Source organism: Erinaceus europaeus, chromosome 13, assembly GCF_950295315.1.
Source record: "Erinaceus europaeus chromosome 13, mEriEur2.1, whole genome shotgun sequence".
NCBI classification, from domain to species: domain Eukaryota; kingdom Metazoa; phylum Chordata; class Mammalia; order Eulipotyphla; family Erinaceidae; genus Erinaceus; species Erinaceus europaeus.
Window position 1 is genome coordinate 40,130,302 of NC_080174.1, and position 19,837 is coordinate 40,150,138.

General features: G+C 41.5%; 1 protein-coding gene across 2 annotated transcripts in view; it reads right to left on the bottom strand.

Moving 5' to 3' along the window:
- The window catches only part of RHCE (Rh blood group CcEe antigens), a 52,804-nt gene extending 46,323 nt beyond the window's left edge, over positions 1–6,481 (bottom strand). For both annotated transcript variants that reach the window (XM_060205567.1, XM_060205566.1), the window contains exon 1: positions 6,302–6,481. In XM_060205567.1, the coding sequence (XP_060061550.1) occupies positions 6,302–6,449 (148 nt within the window). In that variant the 5' untranslated portion in view covers positions 6,450–6,481. The remainder of the gene's footprint in view (positions 1–6,301) is intronic.
- Between the last annotated feature and the right edge of the window lie 13,356 nt (positions 6,482–19,837).

The following is a 19,837-nucleotide window of genomic DNA, read 5'->3' on the forward strand; positions in this document are numbered from 1 at the left end:
CTCTGTGCTAGATCTGTACACTGTGCTCTCTGTTGCTGACCCTCATTTGAGGCAGAATATATGACCCCAGGCTGGAACTATCCATTGGCCCTATGCTACCTTCTTTCTTGTCCTCCCTACCCCCTAGTCTCTATTCCACACCACTCTCACCTTTAGGCAATAACCTTGGGAGAAGAAAGATTTCCAACTAAAAAAAATAGTCAAGGATAAGATGTGGAAGATCCCAGAATCTGGGGGCATTTAGAAGTTATGGGGGGGATTTTTTAAAGTTGAGGAAATAGTACATTTTGCCTCAAAGGAGGGTGCTACTCTTTTTAAAATTTATTTATTAAAGAGAGATACAGAAAGAAATATTCAGAGAGAGGGAGGGGACAGAGCCCTGCTCAGCTCTGGCTCCTGGTGGTCCATGATGATTGAACCTGGAACTCTAGAGTCTCAGGCAGGGAATTCTTTTTGCATAGCTATTATGCTATCTTCCCAGCCCTGGACAAAACCACTTGGTCTTTCAATAATCAGTTTCCATTCTTCTGAAGAGAACAGAAGAAACCAGATGGTATTCACAGCACAGGGTCCAGAATGGGTCCCCAATTTTGCAGCCACAGAGCAGATTCTCTCAGTGAAACCGACTTAAAAATAATTGCCATTTATGTGGCCCGGGAGGTGGTGCAGTGAATAAAGCATCAGACTTTCAAGCATGAGGTCCCGAGTTCAATCCCCAGCAGCATATGTACCAGGGTGATGCCTGGTTCTTTCTCTCTCCTCCTATGTTTCTCATTAATCTTTAAAAAATATTATTTATTCCAAAAAAATGCCATTTATGAATCATGCCTTCCATTAAAAAATATTATTTATTCTAAAAAAATGCCATTTATGAATCATGCCTTCCAGGACAGACTGTCTCCCACCTGGGCTGAGCCTTGTGATTTGCTTGGGTCCATGGAACATAAGCAAACATGTTGCAAACAGAGGCTTAAAAAGCATCTGTGCACTAAGGTTTGCCCTCTCTTACTGTAGTAACTATTCTGCCTTGTGAAGAAGTTTGGGCTAGTTCAATGGAACCACATGTTCTGGCTAATAGTCGGCACCAAGCATCAAACATTTGAAAGAGGTTATCTGAGAATATCCTACCCGCAAACATCCAGGGTGCAGATATATGGGTGATCCTTGATGAAACTAAAAGAAGAATTGGCTCACTGAGCTCAGTCCAAATTGCTGACCCACAGAATCTTGCTCATAAGTGAATAAATTGTTTGTTAACATAAAGTTTGGGGGTGGTTGTCACGTAGGAATAGAAAACTGATAGATACACTTTACTTCCCCTAACCATTTTGTAAGCACCTCAACCCAAACACAGAATGCATTATCACTGTTCATTTACCCCACAATCTGTCTCTCCCAGTGTGCCTCTTATCTTAAGAACCAGCACCTCCACCTGCCAGATCACACATGTGAAGCTATCCTTGACCCCTCCTTTGTTTTCACCATGTACAGCAGATTTAATCTCATTTTAAAAAATTATTTTGTTTTAATGGGTGGTTAGGGGGTTAATAGCTTACAATAAAGTTGTTGACACACGGGTACATTCTCTCATCTCCCTTTTTAATTTTACTTCTTTATTAAGGGATTAATAGTTTACAGTTAGCAGAAAAATATAATAGTTTGTACATGTGTAATATTTCTCAGTTTTCTTCTTTTAAAATTTTTTACTATCTTTATTTTTGGATAGAGGCAGCCAGAAATCAAGAGGGGAGAGGGTGATAGGGAGAAAAACAGACAGATACCTGCAGCCCTGCTTCACCAATTGTGCAACTTTCCCCCTGCAGGTGGCTTGAACCTGGGTTCTTGTGCATTATAACATGTGCACTCAACCAAGTGTGCCACCACCCGGTCCCTATTTCTCAGTTTTCCACATAACAATTAAAACCCCACTAGGTTCTCCTATGCAACCATGTTCAAGGACCTGAACACCCTCCCCAACCCACCTCAGATTCTTTTTTTTTTAAGTTAATCTATTTTTTAAATTTATTTTATTTTAGTGAGAAAGAGTGGATACAGGGGGAAAGATATCAAAGAGAGAAAGAGATCAGAACACTGCTCAGTTCTGGCTTATTGTGGTACTGAGGATCAAACCTGGGACCTCAGAGCCTCAGGCTTGAGAGGCTTTTGCATAACCATTATGCTGTCTCCCCAGCTCTCATTAATTAATTTTTTAATAAACACTTTCTTTTAAAAATATTTAATGTAGTTTATTTATTTTAAATATTTATTTTCCCTTTTGTTGCCCTTGTTTTTTATTGTTGCTGTAGTTATTGTTGTTGTTATTGATGTTGTTGTTGTGGGATAGGACCGAGAGAAATGGAGAGAGGAGGGGAAGACAGAGAGGGGGAGAGAAAGACAGACACCTGCAGACCTGCTTCACTGCCTGTGAAGCCACTCCCCTACAGGTGGGGAGCTGGGGGCCTGAACCGGGACTCTTATGCCAGTCCTTGGGCTTTGCGCCACCCACGTGCGCTTAACCCGCTGCGCTACCGCCCGACTCCCTAGTTTATTTTTTAAAGTTTTGAAGGACAGATTGAAATTGAGAGGAGATAGGGAGAAAGAAGGCGCCAGACAGAGAAAGAAGTATTTCTTCTTTTTCCCATTTTTATTGCCCTTGTTGTTATCGTTAGGACAGAGAGAAATCGAGAGACGAGGGAAAGAGAGAGGGGGAGAGAGAGAGAGATAGACACTTACAGACCCTCTTCACCGCTTGTGAAGCAACCCACCTCCAGGTGGGGAGCCAGGGGTTGGAATCGGGATCTTTATGCCAGTCCGTATGCTTTGCACTATGTGCGCTTAAGCCACTGTGCTACCGCCTGGTCCCTGAAAGAAGTACTTCTAACACTACAACACTGTAGTGTTGTACTTCTAACACTACAACACTGCTTCACTACTGGTGAAGCTTCCTCCCAGCAGGTGGGATGACTAGGGACTTAAATGAGACTCGGGACTTAAATCTTCTATGATGTGTGTGCTCAGCCAGGTATGCCACGATGCAGCCCTGCCTATTTTATCACCTAAATATCTCTTGAATCTCTCTTTGCTCTTCTGCCACTCCTCTTATATATTTTTACCAGAGCATTGTTCAGTCCAGGCTTATAGTGGTGTTGGGGATTGAATTTGGGACTTCAGAACCTCAGGCATGAAGATATTTTGCATAGTTTGTTATCTTGTATGCATGATTCTACTTCTTCTTGGAACAACTTTTTAAAAAAAATTCTTTTTATTTCAGCTATATATAGAGATTAAGAGATAGGAAGAGAGACACAGAGAGAGACTCCACAGCACTGCTCCACCATTCAAGGTGCTTCCCACAGTGTCATGGTGCTTGTATATGGTGTCAGGGCTTGAACTTGCATATGACAAGGCGTGTGTTCTGCTGATAAACTATCTCCTGTCTACCCTACCCACCCCCGGAGACTTGTTTTTATTCTTCTCCTTCTTTTCTTTTTCTAGTGTAAATACTAGCATCATTCTAGTTCAATATGATTCTCTAACAAAGACTATCATGCTATTATCACTTCTTATAAAATAAACAATATAGATTTTTATTATTTTCATTGTCAGGGTTTCACACATGCATGATTTCACTACTTCAAGCCAACTTTTTCATTCATTTAGAGAGGGAGAGAGAGAATCACCACAGCACTGGAGCTTCCCTGTGGCCTATTGCACTCCATAGATGGCACTGGTGCTTGAACTTGGGCCATATGCAAGGCAGGTACCCTATCCATTGAGCTATCCTCCAGCCACCAAGAATTATTGTATATCACATAATATTTTGTTTTATTCAGATTTTATGATTCAAAAGTGGAGCTTTTAGAATTGGCTGGCTTGTGGTCTGAGAGGTGGCACAGTGGATAAAGCATCGGACTCTCAATCATGATGTCCTGAGTTCAATGCCCGGCAGCACATGTACCAGAGTGATGTCTGGTTCTTTCTCTTTCTCCTCCTATCTTTATTATTAATAAATAAATAAAATCTAAAAAAAAAAAGAATTGACTGGCTTAAATCATTTATTGTAGTTTTTTTTCTTTTTTCCAGAGCTCTGCTCAGCTCTGGCTGGGTGGGGAATTGAACCTAGACTGAGTAGATAGCATAGTGGTTATGCAAACACTCTTATGACTAAGACTCAGACATCCCAGGTTCAATGTCCAGCACCACCATAAGCCAGAACTGAGTAGAGTTCTGGTAAATAAATAAACAAACAAATAAATAAAAATTGTAAGTAATAATAATAACAATGGATCTAGCCTGGAGGTTGATATCATCATGATCAGTAATTTGATAATATATTTCATTTTGATTTCTTTCAATTTTTCTAATTTGTGTGTATGTATTATAATTAACAAAACATATTCATGCAATAATACTTGAACACAGCATATAAATATGGTGTGTGCATGAAAAGACGGTCTGTGCAGTCAGAACAAGTTTGAAGCCCCAAGTCCACCCTATACTGGACCAGTCTCCACATGGTCTCCTACCTCAAGTCAGGTTCCCTTCTTCCACTGCCTGCATCAGCCCTGCAGTGATTTTCTCCATTACCCAATCCCAAACTCACCACACTCTTGCTAAGTTTGTGTCTGATTAGGTCAGCAGAATGGAGGCCAAACTCCTTACTCAACCAGATGGGTCCACCCTGCTTCCCTCTTCATGCTCCAACAACACTGCGATGTTAAACCCTAGCCTGGTTCACTCCAATGACTGCACACCAATTGGCTTCTGCTGTGCTCGCATTCTAGCTAGCCCTCCATTTTCACATGTGTAACTACTGAGTTGCCAGGACCTGGCTGGGCAATCATCACTCTTGGGAAGTATTTCATGACACCATATCTGTCTCACTTTTTCTGTGATTCCCTACACAGTGAGTGTGTAAGGATATTTTATATCACCAGCACAACATAGGGGTGAAGAATACACACCCTGGGGCTAGACAGTGACACACCTAGTTAAGTACACACATTACAGTGCCCAAGGATCCAGGTTCAAGCCCCTGGTCCCCACCCACAGGAAGAAAGCTTCACAAGTGATGAAGCAGGACTGCAGGTGTCTCTGCCTCTTCCTCTCTATCTTCCCCTCCATTTTCAATTTCTTTCGTAAAGAAGATTTAGATCTAATAAGCTTGGCAATCTAGTAGGAAGGCTCAAAGAAGGCAGGCCCCATAAACCTAATATTGGTTTGGATACAACAAAAGACACTCAGTGCTTTAACAACTGGGAGAAAGTCTTAGCTTGTCAGATAAAGAAAGGACTACAAAAGCTGGATAAGGGCTTTCCCTCCTCCTCAGCACTGTTCAGCTCTGATTCATGGTGGTGCAGAGAATTGAACCTGGGACTTCGGAGCCTCAGACATGAAAGACTCTTTAAATAACCAGTATGCTATCTGCCCCTGGATTACTCTGTAATACTCTGGATTACTTAATGATGACCTTTTTGGTCAATACCAGACACCCCATCATCTGGAGTTCTAGTCAGGGAACCCTTGGATTCCACATAGATATGATGGGCCTAGTCCTCTAATAGGTCCCTCTCTCCACCATCACCGTTCACTTCCATCAGGAACATTAGCATAAGCCCTCTTGTAGGCCACTCCAGGAATTTGTCCTTACTATAAAGTAGCAATGGTAGGGACTTCCTCAGTCTCTGAAGGGATCCTGTTGACCGTAAATCATCAATCCCACAATAAAGAAAGAAAAAGAAAAAGAAAATGAGAGAGAAGGAGGAGGAGAATAAGAAGAAGGAGAAGAAAGGAAGGAAGGAAAAAAAGGGGGCCAGGTGGTGAAATACCTGGTTGAGTGCACATGTTACTAAGTACAAGGACCCAGGTTCGAGCCCCGAGTCCTCACCTGCAGGGGGAAAGCTTCACAAGTGGTGAAGCAGTGTTGCAAGTATCTCTCTGTCTCTCTCCTTTTCTATCTTCCCCATCCTCTCAATTTCCAGCTGTCTCTAGCCAATAAATAAAGATAATATAAAATTTTTAAAAAGAAGAAGAAAATAAAAAAGAAAGGACAAAATGAATGCTACCAATGAAATGAAAGTCCTTGCTAAGGACAGAGAAGTAGGGCAAAGCAGAGAAGCTGAGGATTATGAAGACTATCTGGTGGAAAGAATTCTCGGAGTGGGGGCTAGCCGGTGGCCTACCCACTAGCAGGAAGCTCTTTTTTCTCAGACTTTGTGAAAGGTCCAGCTAGACTCCAGGGAAACCTCAGGTCTTCTCTGCCCCCTGGCCCTTGCCTCTGTGCTCCCCTGTGGACACTCACCTGCATGGTATCTCTGGAGATTCCTCCCATCCAGTGGACCAGTGTCATAGGAGGTGAAAAAGAGGAAAAGGAGAATGAAAGCTACCTCCCAGGTTAAGGCCCACAAAGGCAGATAGACCCGCACAGACTGTGGGTACTGAGAGCCCATCCTGTGCCTGTCTCCTGGCAGGGGCTCTGCTGCACCAGGCTTCATCCCTCTGCCCCCACCCCCACAGGAGGGTGTGATAGGGAAACACCCGCCAAAAGCCTTATCTCAGGCTCCAAGGCTGGCTCTGCAGACCTATCTGTGATGTTAACACTGGAGCAGAGGGAATAGGGCAGGGAGGGGGAAGAAAAGCATTTACTCCAACATTAAGTATCCATTAAGTCTCTCATCTATTAGTCTATTCTGTAAGTACTTGCTGTATTCTGGATATATGGCAGGCAGGCACTGTGCTTAGTTTTTTAAAAATATTTTATTTTTAAAATTTTTTAACTTTATTTATTTTCCCTTTTGTTGCCCTTGTTTTTTATTGTTGTCGTAATTATTATTATTGTTGTTGCTGATGTTATCGTTGTTAGATAGGACAGAGAGAAATGGAGAGGGGAGGGGAAGACAGAGAGGAGGAGAGAAAGATAGACACCTGCAGACCTGCTTCACCACCTATGAAGCGACTCCCCTGCAGGTGGGGAGCTGGGGGCTCAAACCGGTACCCTTATACCGGTCCTTGCACTTTGCACCATGAGTTCCTAACCCGGTGTGCTACCACCCGACTCCCTATTTATTTATTTTTTAAAGAGAGAGACAGACCCCCACCTGCAGGGGGGAAAGCTTCACAAGTGGTGAAATAGGCCTGCAGGTGTCTCTTTTTTTTTTTGATTTTGTTTATTTACTTATAAGAAAGATAGAAGAAGAGAAAAAGAACCAAACATGACTCTGGCACATGTGGATCAAACTCAGGACGTCATGCTTGAGAGTCCAAAGCTTTATCACTGCACCACCCCCAGGACCACTACTTTATTTATTTATTAATGAGAAATATAGGTAGAGAGAGAAAGAACCAGGCATCACTTTGGTACATGTGCTGCTGGGGATTGAACTTGGGGCTTCATGTTTGAGAGTCAATGCTTTCTCCACTGCACCACCTCCCGGGCCACTGTGCTTAGTTTAAAAGGGCACCTGTTCACTTGGCACCAAACATAAAAGTGATCCTTTACTCATTGCTTCGGTTCACCTTCACTATACTCTTGTAAGAAAGTGGGTAGATTAGCACTTTATTTTACAAATGGGGAAACAGACTCAGGAAGCTTTGGATTGACAACATTTCCCTCTAATTTCTCTCCTTCCCTTCCCTTCCCTTCCCTTCCCTTCCCTTCCCTTCCCTTCCCTTCCCTTCCCTTCCCTTCCCTTCCCTTCCTTTCCCCTCCCCTTCCCTTTCCCTCCTCTCCCGTCCCCTCCCCTCCCCTCCCCTCCCCTCCCCTCCCTTCCCTTCCCTCCCCTTCCCTTTCTTTTCTATTTTTAAATATTTATTTATTTATTCCCTTTTGTTGCTCTTGTTGTTTTGTTTTAGTTATTATTGTTGTTGTTATTGTTGTCCTCATTGTTGGACAGACAGATATGGAGAGAGGAGAGTAATACAGAGAGGGGGAGAAATATAGATATCCGCAGACCACCTGTGAATCGACTTCCCTGCAGGTGGGGAGCTCGAACTGGGATCCTTATGCTGGTCCTTGAGCTTTGTGCCACCTGCGCTTAACCCACTGTGCTACTCCTGACTCCCTTTTCTTATTTTTTTTAAAGACATTTTTTTTTAAATGGCCCTCCAGAGGGAGCCGACAGGTTTTTTTTATCTTTATTTATTTATTGGATAGAGACAGCCAGAAATTGAGAGGGAAGGGGGAGATTTAGAAGGAAAGAGACACAGAGACACCTGCAGCCCTGCTTCACTACTCACAAAGCTTTCACCCTGCAGAGGGGACCAGGGCTTCTAACCTGGGTCCTTGCACATTGTAACATGTACCCTCATGTTACAACCAGGTGCGCCATCACCCAGCCCCTCCCTTTAATTTCTTATCAAATGATAGAGTAGTCATGCAGTGAGCTCTTAATGATGTACTAACAATGAATGAGTGAGAATAAATATGTCCTCGGGTGGATGCAGACAGGATCATGGAGAATTAACTCTTCAGAAATACATAGTTGCGAGGGCTGGGAGATGGCACACCTAGCAGAGCTCACATGTTATAGTATACAAGGACTTGGGTTCAAGCCATAGGCTCCCCACCTGCAGGAGGGAAACTTCATGAGCACTGAACAGCGCTTCTACTATGGCTCACATCCATGTGCCTAGTAGAAAGTCTAGTATAGAATAAGACTCAAGAAAGGGAGGGAGGGAAGCAGACAGGAAGAAAGGTTGGGAGCGAGGGAGAGAGGAAGCAGGAAGGAATTGAAGTGGTCTCTGGCCACTGAGTATAGACTGAATTTGTAGAGTCCCAGAGGGTAAAATTGGCTAAAAGTTATGTAGATAGATTTGGGTCCAACATTAGTGAATACTTTACTGACTATTACAGTTGCCCTAGGAAATAGGCTACTCATGAGGAATGCAATACTCTGCACTAGAGGAATGCAAACAGAAGTTGATGGATAGGGTCTGGGAGATGGTGCAGTAAATAGGGTGCTGAACTTGGAAGCATGAGGTTCTGAGTTCAATCCCAGTATCCCATGTGCCAGAGTAATGCTCTGGTTCTCTGTCTCTCTACCAGGTTATCTTGTGTTAATAAAATATTTCTAAAAAGAAGCTGATGAATACTTGTCAGAGATATCTTAGAAGTGGATCATAGGAGATCTTTTCATCACCTAGTAGAATTAGTACCTCATTAATTAGTACCTCATTTTGTTTTTTAAATGAGGTACTAAGACATAGAGCTCATACCTATTCATATGGTCAGTTGACATCAGTCACTTCTTAGTGCAACTTTATTTACGGAGGGAGGAGGAGAAGGAGAGGGAGAAAAAACCGAGAAAGACCTACAGGTTCAATAGCAGAGAACTGGTATAGGACACACAGGTTGCCACCAGTACAGTGGCTCTGAATATATGTGGAAAATCCAGAGGAAAATGCCTTTAAAGTTTTTCATAAGTGGCAAATATAGGGAGCTGGGTGGTGGTGCACTTGGTTGAGTGCACACATTACCATGAGCAAGGACCTGATCCTCATGAGTGGTGAACCAGTGCTGCAGGTGTCTCTCCTTCTCAATTTCTCTCTATCTTATCAAAATAAATAAATAAATAAATACTTTTTTCTGTGGCAAAGAGGTTGTATAGTTTGGTGAAAAAGCAAGTTAATAGTATGTTAACTATTAGCAGTATGTTATCACTTTGGTAGCATCTGCACTTGGCCAAGTGTTTGCCACTGCCCAATCCTGTTGTTACCACTTTTGTAAAACAGTAATAGCATTTAGTACATGGATGAGAAAAAACTGGTAGAAAACTACTAACACAGGTTACTTTTGCTGTGATGTTTCCCAGAGTTAACATTCACTAGGAACTTGCCATTACGAGGCAGTTACTGGCACTTTATATGAATGAATAAACAATCCTGCAAAGTGGGTATTGTTAGTCTTATTTAACAACGAGGAATAAGGACAGTCATAGGGCCAGCAAGATTTCAACCCAGATAGTCCAACTTCAGTCCCTGGTTAATTCTAACCCTGATGACATTGAAATCTTCCAAAAAATCTCTAGGAACACTGAATTCTAAACCCGTGTTGCCTCAGCAATACTTAAGGAAGAGGTTTGGTTCCTTGAGCCCTAGAAGTCAGAGATCAGAGTTATCTCTCTCTCTTTCTCTCTCCCATGAGTGTTCCTAGTTCTGATGTCTAGTCTTTTTCTGATAGTTTTAATAAACTTGATTTCTTTCAGGAGAGACTGTGTGTGGGATAAATACAGATATGACCTCCACTGGTCTGGATTCTATATCATCTTCAGCTTGTAAAACAGGCATGGACACTAAAGACTTCAGTCACTGCCACCTCCACAGTAGGTAAACTCAGTGTGGATGGTGGCTGACTCCACAGTACTCAGCCAGCCCCAGTGGGGGACTAGCTACTAACTGCCAGGGTCAAACTCCTTTCTGAACAGAGGCTTTTCTTAATAAAAGGAGGTCCCTACAGCCCTCAAAACAGATCTATCAAAAAGGGAATTTTCTCTCCTCATCTCTGACTTGTGAAAAAAAACAAACAAAAAGAAATATCTTGTCTGCTGACTACAGGCCCAGATACTCTACTTCCAAATCCTCAAAGCAAGTCACTTGCTTAAAAAAAAAAAAAAGTGGCGGGAGTCGGGCTGTAGCGCAGCGGGTTAAGCGCAGGTGGCGCAAAGCACAAGGACCGGCATAAGGATCCCGGTTCGAGCCCCGGTTCCCCACCTGCAGGGGAGTCGCTTCACAGGCGGTGAAGCAGGTCTGCAGGTGTCTATCTTTCTCTCCTCCTGTCTGTCTTCCCCTCCTCTCTCCATTTCTCTCTGTCCTATCCAATAATGACAACAACAATAATAACTACAACAATAAAACAACAAGGGCAACAAAAGGGAATAAATAAATAAAATAAAATAAAATAAAGTGACTTAGAGGAAGAGGAACAAAGGAACCCTAAAGCAACCAGAAGGACAGAAATCACTAAAATTAAAGCAGAAATAAACAACATCAAAAATAAGAGAATCATACAAAAGATCAATGAAGCCAACTGTTGGTTCTTTGAAAAGTTAAACAAGATTGACAAACCCCTATCCAGACTCATTAAAAAAAAGGGGGGAGGAGAAGAGTCAAATTAATAGAATTGTAAATGATAGAGGAGACATCACAACTGACACCACAGAAATCCAGAAAATCATGTGAAACTTCTATGAAGAACCATACACCACCAAGCTAGAAAATCTGGAAGAAATGGAACAATTCCTAGAAACATATGCCCTTCCAAAACTGAATTAAGAAGAACTACAAAACCTAAATATACCAATCACAGACAAAGAAATCGAAACAGTTATTAAGAATCTCCCCAACAACAAAAGTCCTGACCAGATGGCTTCACAAATGAATTCTACAGAACCTTCAGCAAACAGTTAATACCCATACTTCTAAAGCTTTTCCATAAGATCAAAGAAACAGGAACACTCCCTTCCATCTTCTATGAAGCCAACATTACCCTGATACCAAAAGCAGATAGGGACACAGCAAAAAAGGAGAACTACAATGAACCCACCTTCTCTGACCCATCTTGGATGGAGCTAGAAGGAATTATGTTAAGTGAACTAAGTCAGAAAGATAAAGATGAGTTATGGGATGATTCCACTCATCAACAGAAGTTGAGAAAGAAGAACAGAAAGGGAAACTAAAAGTAGGATCTGACTAAATTGAGAGTAGGTTACCAAAGTAAAAACCCTGTGGTGAGGGGGAGGGTGGACATTTGGCTTCCTGGGGCCGTGTGGGTGGGGGTGGTGGTGGGCGTGGGTGGGGGTGTGGGATGGGACACAGTCTTTTGGTGGTGGGAATGGTGTTTATGTACACTCCTATTAAATTGTAGTCTTATAAATCACTAATTAATATGAGAGGGGAAAAATTGATTGTATGTCTCGAACTTTTTAAAATAGACTGAGTCTTTTTAATACATAGGCTGAGTCTTTGACATGTTGACTCTCTCAAAAGCCTATACCAGGTAGAACAGAAGTAACCGGTGGCACAGCTGTATATAAGATGCTGGGTATTATACTGAAAACCCTAACAAAGGGTGGGGCGCACTTTCCTGCAAAAGTACACAATAGTCTGCAATGAGTACCCAACACTTCGTCTGCACTATTCCAGCATTCAGGTCCATAATGGTTCAACAATTTGTTTGGTTTTGTATGTTAACTCTCTTTTAAGTCACCAGGTTCCACATGTCCATGTTCAATGGGGAAGCAATTACAGAAGCCAGATCTTCCACTTTCTGCAGCCCACAATGACCTTAGGTCCATACTCCCAGAGGGATAGAGAATGGGAGGGGATATATATATATATAGATATATATAGATCTGGTGATGGAAATTGCGTGGAGTTGTACCCCTCCTATCCTACGGTTTTGTTAATGTCTCCTTTTTTAAATAAATAACTAAGTGTATTGTGCCAAAGTAAAGGACTCTGGAGCAGGGGATGGGGAGGGGTTTCAGGTCTTGGTGCTGGTGCATGATGATGGAGGAGGAGAAAATTGGAAAATTTTACATATGTTTCAAAAACTGTATTTACTGTAAACCATTAATCCCTCAATAAAAAATAAATTTTACAAAAAGGGAATACAAAGGGAAAGAAATTAGCACAGGATATAGGGCAGATGTAACACAAAGCAAATATAATTAAATGTTAAATTTTGTTTCCCAATTATAGTTATTGCTGGAGGGCTTGGTTGTCAGCATTATGAATCAGTTGCTCCTAGGGGTCATTTTTTTCTTTCTATTTTCTATTTTTTTCTTTCTATTTTCTATGTTGGATAGGACAGAGAGAAGTTGAAAACACAAGGGGAGACAGAGAGAAAGAGAGACACCTGCAAACCTGCTTCACCACTTGTGAAGCTTTCCTCCTGGGTCCTTGCACATAGTAACATGTGTGCTCAACCAGGTACATCACTGCCAGGTCCCCTCAATGTAAATTGTTAATTCTAGGTGGAATTTTTAATGGATGGTTCAATATTTTTGTGTACATTGGAATTTTTTCATCATTAAACATTGGGTGAAAAGCATTTTGTGGGGAGTCGGGTGGTAGGTAGCGCAGCGGGTTAAGCACACGCAAAGCGCAAGGACCAGCGTTAAGGATCCGGGCTTGAGCGCCCGGCTCTCCACCAGCAGGAGAGTCGCTTCACAGGTGGTGAATCAGGTCTGCAAGTGTCTTTCTCTTCCCCTCTCTGTCTTCCCCTCCTCTCTCCATTTCTCTCTGTCCTATCCAACAATGACAACATCAATAAAACAACAACTACAACAATAAAACAACAAGTGCAACAAAAGGGAATAAATAAATAAATAAATAAATAAATAAGCATTTTGTGTACTTGCTGCTTCTTCTCATCAGACAAATTTATGGTTCCACCTTTACCCTCTCAGATCCAAGCAACATGCAAAAAAGAACTTTTCACTGTTGTATCATTACCAACCTGTGTTAGGTCCTTAGTCAATGCTCAATAAATATTTGTTGAATGAATAGCAGCTGCCATTTCTAGAATGCCAAGCACTGGATCCAGCATTTTCCATATATTATTTCCTTTGATCTCTCTGCTCCTCCTTCCCCCCGCCTCAAGCCTGTGAGTATCAGAACTAGAACTCACATTTTACACATGAAGAAACTGCTGCTCAAAGAGGTGAATCAAGTACCCAAAGTCATACAGTCAATACTTGGCAGAGCTGGGATCCAACCCAAAGCCGTCAAATGCCATGGCTTAAGCTATCAAGCACTTTGTAATTCTGTCTTGCATTTACCAAACCACCCATAGCTTCAATTACTTTATGAGTCAAATAAGATGAGCAGTGCTGCTTTCCTCACGAGGCTATTAGAAATGTGAAAATTTCTTTTTTTTTAAATTTCTTTGTTGGGGAATTAATGTTTTACATTCAGCAGTAAATACAATAGTCTGTACATGCATAACATTCCCCAGTTTCCCATATAACAATACAACCCCCACTAGGTCCTCTGTCATCCTTCTTGGACCTGTATTATCCCCACTCATCCACACCCACCCCAGAGTCTTTTACTTTGGTGCGATATGCCAATTCCATTTCAGGTTCTACTTGTGTGTGTGTGTGTGTGTGTGTGTTTTCTGATCTTGTTTTTCAACTTCTGCCTGAGAGTGAGATCATTCCATATTCATCCTTCTCTTTCTGACTTATTTCACTTAACATGAATTTTTCTTTTTTTTTAATAATTTATTTCTTTACTGGAGAATTAATGTTTTACATTCAACAGTAAATACAATAGTTTGTACATGCATAACATTCCCCAGATTCCCATTTAACAATACAACCCCCACTATGTCATTCATCATCTTTCATGGACCTGTATTCTCCCCACCCACCCACCCACCCCAGAGTCTTTTACTTTGGTGTAATACTCCAATTCCATTTCAGGTTCGACTTGTGTTTTCTTTTCTAATCTTGTTTTTCAACTTCGGCCTGAGAGTGAAATCATCCCATATTCATCCTTCTGTTTCTGACTTATTTCACTCAACATGATTTTTTCAAGGTCCATCCAAGATCGGCTGAAAACGGTGAAGTCACCATTTTTTACAGCTGAGTAGTATTCCATTGTGTATATATACCACAACTTGCTCAGCCACTCATCTGTTGTTGGACACCTGGGTTGCTTCCAGGTTTTGGCTATTACAAATTGTGCTGCCAAGAACATATGTGTACACAGATTTTTTTGGATGGATGTGTTGGGTTCCTTAGGATATATCCCCAGGAGGGGAATTGCAGGGTCATAGGGTAGGTCCATTTCTAGCCTTCTGAGAGTTCTCCAGACTGTTCTCCACAGAGGTTGGACCAATTGACATTCTCACCAGCAGTGTAGGAGTTAACAGTGCTGCTGTTACCTTTTCTGATGTATGACATTCTCACAGGAGTGAAGTGATATCTCATTGTTGTCTTTATTTGCATTTCTCTGACAATCAGAGACTTGGAGCATTTTTTTCATGTGTTTCTCAGCCTTTTGGATCTCTTCTGTGGTGAATATTCTGTCCATGTCCTCCCCTCATTTTTGGATGGGGTTATTTGTTGTCTTGTTGTTGAGTCTGGCTAGCTCTTTATATATGTTGGTTATTAAACTCTTATCTGATGTATGGCATGTAAAGATCTTCTCCCATTCTGTGAGGGGTCTCTTGATTTGGGTAGTGGTTTCTTTTGCTGTGAAGAAGCTTTTTAATTTGATGTAGTCCCATAGGTTTATACTTGCCTTAGTCTTCTTTGTAATTGGATTTGTTTCATTGAAAATGTCTTTAAAATTTATGCGGAAAAGAGTTCTGCCAATATTTTCCTCTAAGTATCTGATAGTTTGTGGTCTAACATCCAAGTCCTTGATCCACTGGGAATTTACTTTTGTATTTGGTGAAATACAGTGATTCAGTTTCATTCTTCTGCATGTTTCAACCCATTGTTTCCAACACCATTTGTTGAAGAGACTCTGCTTTCCCCATGTAATAGTCTGGGCCCCTTTGCCAAAGATTAGATGTCCATACGTGTGGGGCCTCATTAACATGAATTTTTCAAGGTCCATCCAAGATCGGCTGGAAACGATGAAATCACCATTTTTTACAGCTTAGTAGTATTCCATTGTGTATATATACCACAACTTGCTCAGCCACTCATCTGTTGTTGGACACCTGGGTTGCTTCCAGGTTTTGGCTATTACAAATTGTGCTGCCAAGAACATGTACACAGATCTTTTTGGATGGGTGTGTTGGGTTCCTTAGGATATATCCCCCGGGAGAGGAATTGCAGGATCATAGGGTAGGTCCATTTCTAGCCTTCTGAGAGTTCTCCAGACTGCTCTCCACAGAAGTTGGACCAATTTACATTCCCACCAGCAGTGCAAGAGGGTTTCTTTGACCCCAAAACCTCTCCAGCATTTGCTGCTGTTATCTTTTCTGATGTATGACATTCTCACAAGAGTGAAGTGGTATCTCATTGTTGTATTTATTTGCGTTTGTCTGACAATCAGAGACTTGGAGCATTTTTTCATGTGTTTCACGGCCTTTTGGATTTCTTCTGTGGTGAATATTCTGTCCATGTCCTCCCCCATTTTTGGATGGGGTTATTTGTTTTCTTGTTTTTGAGATTGGCAAGCTCTTTATATATTCTGGTTATTAGTCTCTTGTCTGATGTATGGCATGTAAAGATCTTCTCCCATTCTGTGAGGGGTCTCTTGGTTTGGGTAGTGGTTTCTTTTGCTGTGAAGAAGCTTTTCAATTTGATATAGTCCCATAGGTTTATACTTGCCTTAGTCTTCTTTGTAATTGGATTCGTTTCATTGAAGATGTCTTTAAAATTTATGCGGAAAAGAGTTCTGCCAATATTTTCCTCTAAGTATCTGATAGTTTGTGGTCTAAAATCCAAGTCCTTGATCCACTTGGAATTTACTTTTGTATTTGGTGCAATACAGTGGTTCAGTTTCATTCTTCTGCATGTTTCAACCCATTGTTTCCAACACCATTTGTTGAAGAGACTCTGCTTTCCCCATGTAATAGTCTGGGCCCCTTTGTCAAAGAGTAGATGTCCATAGGTGTGGGGGCAGAAATGTGAAAATTTCTAAATGTGTTTGGCAACCAGTGGTGTAGAAATGAAGGTAAGGAAGTGGTACTGTGATGGTGGTGTCCCGGTCTACTGAATCAGGTAAGAGACTGTAGCTGTCATATATAATTGTGCTTTTTCTGTAAAAATAGGACTTTGAAAATACTCACCAAGCCTTCTTCACGTGACTCAAGCATTGCAAAGCTCAGTTGTGGACAGTAATTCAGGAGACAGGAAGTTGGTTCACACTAAGGATGTGATCCTGCTCTGGACACAGCTGTATCACACACAGTGTTGCTAAGGTTTTCCCTCATTCATTTAACAAATATAAGCTTTGCAATCAGGTGACGTGGGCTCAAGTCCTAGCTCTGGAAATTACTGACTGTGTGTGATCCGGGAAGTGGCGCAATGGATAAAGCACTGAACTCTCAAGCATGAGGTCCTGAGTTAACCCCCGGCAGCACATGTACGGTGTGACGCCTGGTTCTTTCTCTCTCTCCTCCTATCATTCTCATTAATAAATAAAGTATTTTTTAAAAAATTACTGACTGTGCAAGACAGTCAACTATGTCTCTGAGTTTGTTTTTTGATTGGTAAAGTGGAAACAAAATCTGTGTCAATATCACAGGGTGTTTGTAAAAAGTAAATGAGTTGAGATACATAAAATGTCAAGATGTATAGGAAATTCTCCATAAATGCTTGCAATTATTATTATTGCTCATATTTAGCATTTTCAGTGTAGAAGTTTGAAAATGTATGCATACATATATATATCAATGTGGCCTTAATTCCAACATATCCAAATATAACTCTACCATTTTGTAGAGATTCTTTGATGTGCGATTTTCTATTGTGTGCATATGTGTATACAAGAGACCAGACCACTGCTATACCATTTGCATTTTATTTGCTTTTGTTTTTCCCTTTTACATAGTTCTAGGAGATGTGTTCTACCCATGGGTCCACTCATGAGAATTCATGCCCTATTCATGTGAATGTATGCCAGAGAACATAATTTTACAATACTTTTTCATTTATTTATTTATTTATTTATTTATTTATTTATTTATTTATCTGCCTCCAGGGTTATTGCCGGGGCTCGGTGCCTGTACCATGAACCCACTGCTCGTGGAGACCATTTTTTCCCCCTTTTGTTGTTCTTGTTATTCCATCATTGTTGTGGTTATTATTGTTGTTGTTGCTGTTGCTGTCTTTGGATAGGACAGAGAGAAATCGAGAGAGGAGGGGAAGACAGAGGGGGAGAGAAAGACAGACACCTGCAGACCTAATTCACCGCCTGTGAAGCGACTCCCCTGAAGGTGGGGAGCTGGGGGCTTGAACCAGGATCCTTATGCCAGTCCTTGCGCCCTGTAACACGTGTGCTTAACCCACTGTGCTACCGCCCGACTCCCTTTTTCTTTTATTTTAATGAGAGCGATACAGAGAGAAAGACATAGAGAGAAACATCAGAGCATTGCTTAGCTCTGGCTTATAGTGGTGCTGGGGATTGAACCTGGGAGCTTTGGGTCTCAAACTTAAAAGTCTTTTGTATATTTCTCCCACTCTGTCAACACTTTTCATTGCTAAAATGGGGTTATAAGGCAAATATCATTTGGCAACTTTTAAAAAATGAATATCATAAACAGGTCCTAAGCCAGGAAAATCTTTCTATGAACTTATAGCAATGTTGGGTAAGAGACCAAATTCTGGCACCATATTGTCTCTGTTGGAATCTTAGCTCTGTCACTTACTGTATAAATTTAGGCAAATGACATGATTTACTTTGTGCCAAAATTTTCTTATTTGTTATATGATTATCAGCAATAATTTCTATCTCATAGTGTGGTTGTGAGGATTAAACCAAAATGTCTATCGTATTTGTAGCAGTGAATACCTATTACAAATGTTGTGTGTCATCATTCTCTGTTGGTAAGGTTTTGTGATCATTTGGTTGGATATCCCTTTGAGAGATATCTGAGTTGTTTCCAAACTTTTTATGCTTTAAACACTACCATGAATATCCTTCATTCACATGGAGACATAGTGATAAACTTACTATATTAGCATCCCAATGACTGGACTTTTCTGTCTCCTGTGGAGACAGAAAATAAAGTTCAATGTAGTTTGGCTAGTCCTGTCTGGGGGGGCCTGAGGAGACTGAAGCTGTTGAAAGAGGTGGAAATGCAATTTCCTTCTTTGTGAAATAGGGTTCTTCTGAGCTCGCCTATCAGAATGTGCCAGAAGAGAAGTAACAACCCTGAATTCTTGCTTGTCCCTTAGTCTTTTGAGAAGATCATATAATTTCCCTCCCCTTTCTTAGTGCTGGCCCCACTTGATCTCTAATTAGTGGTAGAGAGGGGTGTAGGGGAACATTTTGGTTGTCTCATCTTAGCCCAGAATTGAGGGGGTAAGGATAGTACTTGGTTGAAGTCAACAGGGCTTGAGCTAGGGTTGATCAGGAAAAGAGGGACCTGCTAGAACAGAAGACTGAGAGAAGAGAATAGAGAACAGTCTTGCTGGGGCTGGTCCTTGGACTCCTGGCTTGGGGGGCATTTGCATCATTACAGTCCAGTTAATCAACAACAACCTTAACCATCAGTAGGTACCAGAGCATGTGCCTACAGCATCAGAGCTTGATCTCAGTCAGCTTGTACTTTGAGCTAAATAACTCAATTAATACCAACCTTGTGACCTTGTTTACTCTGAATTTTCTTTTTCTTTTAATATTTATTTACTTCCCCTTTTGTTGCCCTTGTTTTTCATTGTTGTTGTAACTGATGTCATCGTTGTTAGATAGGACAGAGAGAAATGGAAAGAGGAGGGGAAGACAGAGGGGGAAAGAAAGATAGACACCTGCAGACCTGCTTCACTGCCTATGAAGCAACTCCCCTGCAGGTGGGGAGCCGGGGGCTCAAACTGGGATCCTTCTTTTGGTCCTTGCACTTTGTGCCACGTGTGCTTAACCCACTATACTACTGCTCAACTACCTGAATCTTATTTTTATTATCTGTAAAATGGAACTAAGTTGAGCTGCTTCTAAATATAGCACTTGAAGTATCTCAAGGGAGGTTTCTGGCACAGTGTGGGCAAATGATTGACATCTGGGACTGAAACGCAGACCTTCAGGCCACTTCTTCTCATGCTATCACCTTGACATTCTCTCTGTTCTTCCTCTGCTTCTATGTAGTTCTGTGCCCAATAGTAAGTTTCAGCTACATGTGCCAATAGTTCCTAGGCACACTACATTTCTGCCACAG